Consider the following 10,016-nt stretch of genomic DNA (forward strand, 5'->3'; position numbering starts at 1 on the left):
TTAAATGTTTATGGAAAAGTTTGGCGCAATGGAATTTCTATGAATAATTTGTGTCCCCCTCTCACTGTCATTAGGCACTAGAGATGATTCTCTTTTGTATCCTGCTCTATCTGTACAAGATGAGGAAAATGAAGCACATCATCATCGTGATGCTGTTGGTGGCCCTGCTAGGTAAGAACCTATGGCATTAAATGTTAATGGATTAAACATATTGAGCCAGTCGTTGGTTGCTCTGTTGCCTGGATACTAAAACTGGACTCATGCTCTGTAATCATCTCAGCTAAAGGGATAGTTTGTATGGTTTATAGTGGGTTCTTATCCACAAGCCAGTGTTCATTACCCACAGTAAATGGGAAAAGCAAAAGAAGCTCAGATGTTCTGCTTTAGAGTGGGGCAGCAAAACATATTGTAGTCAATGAAAAAGGCACACCTAGAAAAATCTATATCACTTGTATCATCAATCAGTGTAAGGCTTCACTAAATTTTGAATATTTTCAGCGATTTACCATGCTTTCAGAAAATCCATTCTAAAGGGGAACTGAAGTTGTTTACCATGTTTTTTTTCACCAGATTGACAATTCTAACTCACAAAAATACAATTTTGGTATACAGGTGCCGTCATTGGATAAATGATAAAAGTATTCTTAATGTAGTTTACACTTCGCTGATATACAGATGTGGACAAAATTGTTTGTACCCTTCCGTTAAAAGAAATTGAAATAACTTGAAACTATCAAAAGTAATAATTAAAAAGAAATGTATTAAAAAATAACAACTGAAAATCAGACATTGGTTTTGAATTGTGGTTCAACAGAATCATTTTAAAAAACAAAACAATGAAACTGGCCTGGACAAAAATGATGGTACCCTTAAGTTAATATTTTCTTGCACAACCTTTTGAGTCAATCACTGCAATCAAGTGATTTTTGTAACTCTCAGTGAGACTTCTGTTCTCTTCAGCTCCTTCCACAGATGTTCAATAGGGTTTAGATCAGGGCTCATAGAAGGCCACTTCAGAATAGTCAAACTTTTTTTTCTGAGCCATTCTTGGGTGTTTTTAGCTGTGTGTTTTGGGTCATTATCCTGTTGGAGGACCCATGACCTGCAACTAAGACCAAGCTTTCTGACACTGGGCAGCACATTTCGCTCCTGAATGCCTTGATATTCTTGAGACTTCACGATACCCTGCACAGATTCAACACACCCTGTGCCAGATGCAGCAAAGCAGCCCCAGAACATAACCGAGCCCCCTCTGTGTTTCATAATAGGTATAGTGTTCATTTCTTTGTATGCTTTGTCTGTAAACATAGAGCTGATGTGACTCGGCAAAAAGTTCCAGTTTTGTCTCATCTGTCCAAAGGACATTCTCCCAGAAGCTTTGTGGCTTGTCAACATGCATTGTGACAAATTCCAGTCTCGCTTTTTTATGATTTGCATTCAACAGTGGTGTCCTCCTTGGTCGTCCACTTTGGCTCAAACAGTGGCGGGTGGTGCGATCTGACACTGACGTACCTTGACCTTGGAGTTCACCTCTAATCTCTTTGGAAGTTTTTCTTATTACAGATTGCTGATTACAAGTTACAAGACTGATTACAAGTCTGAAGACACCTGTGATGCTAATTACAGGACACACCTCAGTTTAACATGTCAAATTATTTTCAGTCTTTCTAGGTGTACCATCATTTTTGTCGAGGCCAGTTTCATTATTTTGTTTTTTTAAATGATTCTGTTGAACCACAAAACCAATGTCTGATTTTCATTTGTTATTTTTCAATACATTTTTATTTATTATTACTTTTGTTAGTTTCAAGTTATTTCAGTGACCATTGTGGGTTTTCCTTTCTTTAACGGAAGGGTACCAATAATTTTGTCCACGTCTGTAGATTTTAGTGGGGCCTTTCTTTGAGTTGGATAAAATAGTTTTACTGCTGTGATAATTTGCTGTGATCCATTGCTTGTGTTTGGCAGCCTCGCTGACAGTCATCTCAGTCAAAGCAGTGTCAGGGATGATCACAGAGTCAATAACAGGCCAGCTGCAGCTCATCTACCCCATCTTCTACATCATGGTTGTCGTCATGATTGCCTCCTGTGCCTTCCAGATCAAGTAAGTCCTGCTTGGCATGGGCCTGGGCGGCAGTGGCTCAGTAAGTAGGGACTTGGTCTTGGGACCGAAGGGTCGCCGGTTCACGTCCCGATCGGACCAAAAAAAATATGGAGTGAGCTGGTAGCTGGAGAGGTGCCAGTTCTCCTCCTAGGCCACTGCCGAGGTGCCTTTGAGCAAGGCACCTAACCTCTATCTGCTCCCTTGGCGCCAGGTACCTGGCTGCCTCTCTGCTCTGCCACCTCTCCTCTGCATGTGGTTGTGTGTGCATGTATTTCCTCTGTGTTTGTGCTTGTATATCCTCTGTGTGTGTAATGTGTGTCAACACAACAGAGTAGAGAAAAGCAATTTCCCTGTAAGGGATTAATAAAGAATGTCTTCTTCTTTTTTCTCTCTTAGTCTGTGAACCTTCTTCTTCTCTTTCAGCTTCTTTGTTGTTCAAATCCCTGATGTTTGTCAAAGGATGCAATTTAAACATATTAGTTCCCTCAGAATCTGAGGGAAATATTATATTTGATATGGTGATATTGGCATCTAAAGAGATGTGACAGATGAATACACACACTTGTTAACAAAGGTCTTTATTTTCACATCGCATTTGTCAAACTTTTTTTCTCCTCTTTCTACAGATTTCTCAATCAGGCAATGAAAATGTTTGATGCCACAGAAGTGGTTCCTATCAACTTTGTGTTTTTCACCACAAGTGCCGTTGTTGCAGGTATGTCAACAGTCCCACCCATTTAATAAAAGTGTGTATTTTTCTGATTTAGATAAACAATAAGTTTGTTTTTGTCAAAAAATCCTATGAGATTCAAAAACTAACAATGAATCAATACAATACTGGTATTCTGCATAGCCTGCTGTAATGTATCCTCTGACTCAGAGCTTTATTGTTGTTCAAACTGGTGACATGTTCCTTTATAGTCATTGTAGTCAGTAGCGTTTTTTGTTAGAAATTACCGTCAACAAAAGTTTTGGGGTTAAACTTTGCCTTTTTAAACAATACCAGCACACCACAGCAGAAGTGAATAAAAGGGATCGGGCGAGTTTATTTTAGGAGTCAAATACATACCTGCAAACTGAGAAGTTGTGAAAAAGGATACATGTACAATAGCCAAACCCGAGTTGGGAGGTCTGGCGAGAACTGCCCCCAGAAGATTTGTATTATTTAACATGTAAACTAAGCATTCTGGTAAACTCAAAAAAGACAACATATGCTTCAGCCAAACAACGGATTTATTTAAACCAGTTTTTTAAAATGTAGTTAATGTCTTCATTTCTTCGCCCGTACAGTTCCAGCCTTTTCTCTGAAGCCCTTGTAGATGGCTGGCAGTTTGATCTCATTAGGCTCCTTTATTCTGAAAAATAAACATCCAGGTAATGTAAACTGGCTTCAGGGCATCCCTTTTCATGATTTCAAAAGTTTGTTAAGGCTAACTCCAACTGCATTCATCAACATTAAATGATCTGCCATTCTGGTATTACTAAAGTAAAGGTGACCGCGCCATCAGGTTACTAAAATGTATATAATGTATCTTTAATAATGATATGTAAGAAAGAATTTAAGTAAATGTTTTCATTTCAATTTGTAAATAATTAATATACAGAGCAAGTTTATAGAATATGCATTTATAAGGGCTTGGAGAGAAAAGATTAACAGAGACCGTGAAAAAAGCAAATGAAAAATAAGACTAGACTTGACTTTGTATTTAATTTGCCATTTTCGGGTCTATAAATAGAATGATTTCCGAATCAAAACTGTACTTTCAATACGATGTGACTCCAAATAAAGAATAAATAAGAAAAATGATAATACAAAATATATATAAACAGTGAAGGAATTAAGTATTTGAGCCCCTGCAGATTTTGTAAGTTTGCCCACTTACAAAGAAATTAAAAGTCTATACTATTAATGGTAGGTTTATTCTAACAGTGAGAGACAGAATATAAAAAAGAAAATCCAGAAATGCACATTAAAGAAAAGATATAGATTGATTTGCGTGTAATTGTGGGAAATAAGTATTTGATCCCCTTGCAACCAACAAGAATTCTGGCTCCCACGGAGCGGTTAAATAAGTCCTCTCGCATTAAGAAAGTACTCCTGTTGTCAACACCTGTCCACAGTCAATAAATCAGATTACAACATCTCCACCGAGGGCCAGACAAGAGACAGGTCACAAGTGATCATGCTGGAACTAATGTCTAAGGACATCAGGGACAAGATTGTAGACCTGCACAAGACTGGAATAGAAGACAAGACCACCAGCAAGCAGCTTGGTGAGAAAGAGACAACTGGTTTGATTATTAGAAGGTGGAAGAAACACAAAATGACCATCAATCGCCCTCAATCTGGGGCTCCATGATCTAAGATCTGGCCTCGTGGGGAATCAATGATCATGAGAAAGGTGAGGGTACAGCCAAGAACTACACAGGAGGGACTTGTTAATGATCTGAAGGCAGCTGGGACCACAGTCACCAAGAAAACGATTGGTAACATCCTGCGCTGTAATGGATTAAAATCCTGCAGCGCCCGCAAGGTCCCCTGCTCAAGAAGGCACATGTACAGGCCGTCTGAAGTCTGCCAGTGATCCTCTGAATGATTCAGAGAAGGCTTATCAGAAGGTAATGTGGTCAGATGAGACCAAAATCAAAACCTTTGGCATCAACTCAACATAACGTGTTTGAAGAAAGAGAAATGCTGACTATTACCCGAAGAACACCATCCCCAGCGTCAAGCATGGAGGTGGAAACATTATGCTTTGGGGGGGTTTCTCTGCTAAGAGGACAGGGTGATTCACCCCATCGAGGGGATGATGGAGGGGGCCATGTACTGTAAAATATAGGCTGATAACCTCCTTCCCTCAGGGAGGACACTGAAAATGGGACATGGATAGGTCTTCCAGCACAACAATGACCCAAAAGATACGGCCAAGGCAACTCAGGAGTGGCTAAAGGGCTAGCCAGTCTCCAGACCTCCATCCCATAGAAGATCTGTGGAGGGAGCTGAAGCATCCAGTTGCCAAACATCAGCCTCCAAACCTTAAGGATTTTGAGAGGATCTGCAGTGAGGAAATCCTTCCTGAGATGTGAGCAAACCTCGTGACCAACTACAAGAAACATCTGACCTCTGTGCTGTCCAACAAGGCTTTCTCCACCAAGAACTAAGGCATGTTTGGCAAGGGGATCAAATACTTATTTCCGACCATTAAACGCAAACTGTTAATAAAATAAATGTAAATAAACTTACCATTAAAAGTATAGACTGTTCAGTTTTTTGTTAGTGGGCAAACTAACAAAATCGCCAGGGGATCAAATATGTATTTCCTTCACTGTAAGACTAGAAACACTGCTGCTCATAGAGTGGAGGCTGTGAGAATTACTTTAAATTATGGATAAGGATAGATAACCCCAAAAGACAGCCTACAGGAAGTTTTTGTCATAAATGTAAAAAAATCTGTAAATTACGGAGAATATTTGGTTAACGTTAGCTCAGCAAAAATGATTCTGAGCAGTAATGTTGGGATACATGTCATATATATATATATATAGATATATATATATATATATATATATCGTGTATCTAACAACAAACGAGACTTACCTCAAAACTACTTTCCATTAAAGTTGTAGCCATGGATTTATAAAGTCACTGTTGTACCACAAAAGGTTCTTCTCCGTGGAGAATTCTGGCAATAAGACAATGCCGTTATCCTGATTCTGATTGGTCGGAAGACTCGAGAAGCATCACAAAAAGATGTTTAATCAAGATGACTTCTGACAACAGTTATAGTCTTAGGTTGACTAACAACATCTGTCCAGGGACTACAGATGAAAAGTAGCCTCCTGGTTAACTGGCACATTTACAGAAATGTTGAATAATGTTCACTGTCCCTGTTAAATAAATGAAAAATATACAGCGGCTAAAATAAGTATTGAACACGTCACCATTTTTCTAAAGGTGCTATTGACACGAAATTTTCATCAGATGTCAGTAATAACCCATGCAATATACACTATTAAATATAATATATAAAATGTATCACATATAAAATGTATTTAATAGTTCATACAAAAGCCTTTGTTGGTAATGACAGCTTCAAGAAGCCTCCTGTATGGAGAAACTAGTCACATGCATTGCTCAGGTGGGATTTTGGCCCATTCTTTCACACAAACAGTCTTCAACTCTTGAAGGTTCCGTGGGCCTTTTCTATGAACTCTGATCTTTAGTTCTTTCCATAGATTTTCTATTGGATTCAAGTCAGGTGATTGGCTGGGCTATTCTAGCAGCTTTATTTTCTTCCTGTGAAACCAATTGAGAGTTTCCTTGGCTGTGTGTTTGGGATCATTGTCTTGCTGAAATGTCCACCCTCATTTCATCTTCATCATCCTGGTAGATGGCAATAGATTTTTATCAAAAATGTCTCTGTACATTTTTCTATTCATCCCTCCTTCAATGCTATGAAGTTTGCCATTGTCGTTCGCTGAGAAACAGCCCCACACCATGATGTTCCCACCTCCAAACTTCACCGCTGGTTTGGTGTTTCTGGGGTGATGTGCAGTGCCATTTGACCTCCAAACATGGTGTGTATTATGGCATCCAAAGAGTTCAATTTTGGACTCATCTGACCAGACTATATTCTCCCAGTATTTCCCAGGCTTGTCTAAATGTTGTGCAGCAAACTTTAAACGAGCTTCAACATGCTTTTTCTTCAGCAATGGAGTCTTGCGTGGTGAGCGTGCATACAGGCCGTGGCGGTTGAGTGCATTACTTATTGTTTCCTTTGAAACAATTGTACCTGCTGATTCCAGGTCTTTCTGAAGGTCTCCACAAGTGGTCCTTATCTCTTAGACAACTCTTCTGATCATTCTTTTCACTCCTCTGTCAGAAATCTTGCGAGGAGCACCTGGTCCTGGCTGGTTTATGGTGAAGTGATGTTCTTTCCACTTCAGGATTATGGCCCCAAGAGTGCTGGAACATTCAGGAGTTTAGAAATCCTTCTGTAATGCCATCAGTATGTTTTGCAACAATAAGGTTGCGAAGGTCTTGAGCGAGCTCTTTGCTTTTACCCATCATGAGATCTTTCTTGTGTGACACCTTGGTAATGAGAGACCTTTTTATAGGCCATCAGTTGGGACTGAATCAGCTGATATTTATTTGCACTGAGGGGTAGGATTGCTTTCTAATTACTGATAGATTTCAGCTGGGGTCTTGGCTTTCCATGCCTTTTTGCACCTCCCTTTCTTCATGTGTTCAATACTTTTTCCCTGTGTCATTCCATTTTAATACACATAACTTTATTTATGGACATCTATGGTTTGATTTCTTTGCATGTGTGGATTGCACGGGTTGTTACCGACATCTGATGACAATCTCATGTCAATAGCACCTTTAGAAATATATTTACTGAGAAAAATCGTGATGTGTTCAATACTTATTTTACCCACTGTATAAATAAATAAAAAAATATTTCAGAACTGTTTCTGGTCCGGTCTGGCAGCCTATCGAAAATTGTGCTGGTTGAGAAAACTGCTAACATTTAAATTGAAAAATGGTAACAGTGGCACATAATACAGTCAAGATGGTGATTCCTACCTGTGGATGTAAATCCCTTACTCATTGTTTGGCAAAGACCCCGCAGTATTTATAGCGTGTGTGGTGTTAGGTCAGTTATATTATCTAAACAATGATGGTGTTCTTTGTTCTGTATATACCAAGACAACGATTCTCAGAAGTATTTTCATCTTGAGGGACCTACTACACTTTATGAATTAAAGCAATTGTAAAATAGACCTTATAATTATAAACTCATTACCATGTTTGGTATTCTTCTAGTGGAAAAATTGCCCAACTGCTGTTGCTATGAGATCACTTACAGTGAAGCTTCAGTGCCATAGCAAAAATATCTTCCACTACCAGTCCAAATCAACAGTGAATTAGGCTTTTGGTATCAGTCTTTAAACATATAAGAATAGCTTGGACGGTAGACTCCTAAGGGTTAACAACTTTTTTTGCACTGATATGCTATAATCATAAATGAGGACATCCAATCATAGGGGGGCAAGCGCCACAGAGCATGAAGGGATTTGAGCTACTCTCACCTTTTATTATAATGTCCTGCTGTTTTTGCTGTTGGTATTACAGTTTCTCTCTCCACCTACATGTAACACCCACCACTGACTGCATTGAACAAGAAATTGCTGATTCATTATTTCTGGCAGCATTAGAACATCTCGGGGTGTGTTCTTCTAAGATGAGTTTTGATCCACATTGAATAACATGTAGTGAGGTCAGGAAAAGTGAAGATACACTTTTGTTCCAAATATCACAGATTGAAACAATCACTCAGAAAAAAAAAAGTTCTGTGTTAGTGCTCAATGGTAAGAACTACACTCCTAAGTTTCTAATAAAACACTTTGCTCCCATGCTTGTGTAGTGATTTTCATGTCTATTTACAAAGCAAACTTGAGAGTCTACATAAGCTGTTTTCCTGAAAATTCCTGTTTTTCACTTCGCAGGGATAGTATTTTATGAGGAATTTGAAGAATTGGCCTTACTAAACATTTTTATGTTTCTTCTTGGGTAAGTGTTCAATGACACACAAGTAATTGCTACATATTTAAATGTGGTATTTGTTGTAAGATTGTATCTATAAAACTCTCTCCCAGTTGTCTTCTGTCTTTCCTTGGAGTTTTCCTGATAGCCCGAAACAGGCCAAAAATAAAGCTGCAAAATCCCAATTGCATCTCAATGGATAAGATTCCTCGTAAGTTTTCTAATCAACTTGTAATCAGCTATCTTCAAATTTTGCTATGTTACATACTGACCTATTAGCATTGAGTATGGTGTATTGATTTGCAAGCAGCAACACTGGATCTATCCAAATGCTAAAGCGTGCAGCCCAGTGGCAGTGGGGTTGATCTAATGAGCTGTGCTGTCCACGTTCACAGGGAGAAGTCACACAGACAAAGTGCAGCCCGAGGCACAGACATACGGATCGCTGGCAGCCAAACTCATGTGCAACACAGCTGGCCAAACTGATGATACATAGGACCTGCACCATCTGTTGGGATTGTAATGTTGGTGGATTTGTGTGTAAATTACTTTTCCTGTGAACTTCAATAATATCTCTTTCTAAAAATAAACGGTAGGCATCAATTCAAACCAGTGTTAGCTGAGTGCATATTGGTGGCCACATTGGTCTTAAAATGTATATGTCAAAAAATGGCATCTCTAAATATCTGAGAAGTGGCTTGAGATCATTTATAACAGCACAGTTTACAGTAGCTGAACAGTATTATCTTATTGTGGTGCATCAGAGTGCAACATCAAATTCCCTTCTAGCAATAACAAATGGCTTCTTATACAACATAGATGTATGTATTTAAATAAATTGTATAAAATCTGGGATCTGTTGTCACTAATAAGGACAAAATCTGAGGGTTCAATAGTGTGTCCATTTCATAAAAGGGAAATTAGGAACAATACTGCCCTCTAATGGTTGGGGAACGTAAATGACCAGGGAACTATGCATGTGTCATGATCTGGGGTGAAGTGAATTCAGTTAATAAAAGACAAACATAAGAAGTTCAGTATTAGCTATATCAATTAAAGTTGCTCACACATATCTAGCAGGTATGACTTTGCGTGTGGGATAACATGAAAATGCATCATTCTGAAACCAGTTTCCAAGAAGAAGAAAGAGAACTCTGAATTCTTAAGAGAATTAATGCTCAGTCTGTCCACCCATCTTTTCCCTAAGTACATTTCTGACTGCATTCCCAACTGCTGAACTTTAGTGTTGCCAAGCAACAAAACTCTTATCTGCCACCTACACATTATTGGATGAGTGGGAAACCAGTGCTCATGCAATGTAACTATAAAAATAATGCATGTTCATAGCATTTACTTCTAATA

General features: G+C 38.8%; 1 protein-coding gene across 2 annotated transcripts in view; it reads left to right on the plus strand.

The window, feature by feature from the left end:
- The window catches only part of LOC134861805 (NIPA-like protein 2), a 93,708-nt gene extending 84,445 nt beyond the window's left edge, over nucleotides 1-9,263 (plus strand). For both annotated transcript variants that reach the window (XM_063879284.1, XM_063879285.1), the window contains 6 exons: nucleotides 75-171; nucleotides 1,969-2,104; nucleotides 2,731-2,819; nucleotides 8,618-8,681; nucleotides 8,768-8,865; nucleotides 9,050-9,263. In XM_063879284.1, the coding sequence (XP_063735354.1) occupies nucleotides 75-171; nucleotides 1,969-2,104; nucleotides 2,731-2,819; nucleotides 8,618-8,681; nucleotides 8,768-8,865; nucleotides 9,050-9,150 (585 nt within the window). In that variant the 3' untranslated portion in view covers nucleotides 9,151-9,263. The remainder of the gene's footprint in view (nucleotides 1-74; nucleotides 172-1,968; nucleotides 2,105-2,730; nucleotides 2,820-8,617; nucleotides 8,682-8,767; nucleotides 8,866-9,049) is intronic.
- Nucleotides 9,264-10,016: the final 753 nt, after the last annotated feature.

Source organism: Eleginops maclovinus, chromosome 3 (genome assembly GCF_036324505.1).
Source record: "Eleginops maclovinus isolate JMC-PN-2008 ecotype Puerto Natales chromosome 3, JC_Emac_rtc_rv5, whole genome shotgun sequence".
In the NCBI taxonomy this organism is placed as follows: Eukaryota; Metazoa; Chordata; class Actinopteri; order Perciformes; family Eleginopidae; genus Eleginops; species Eleginops maclovinus.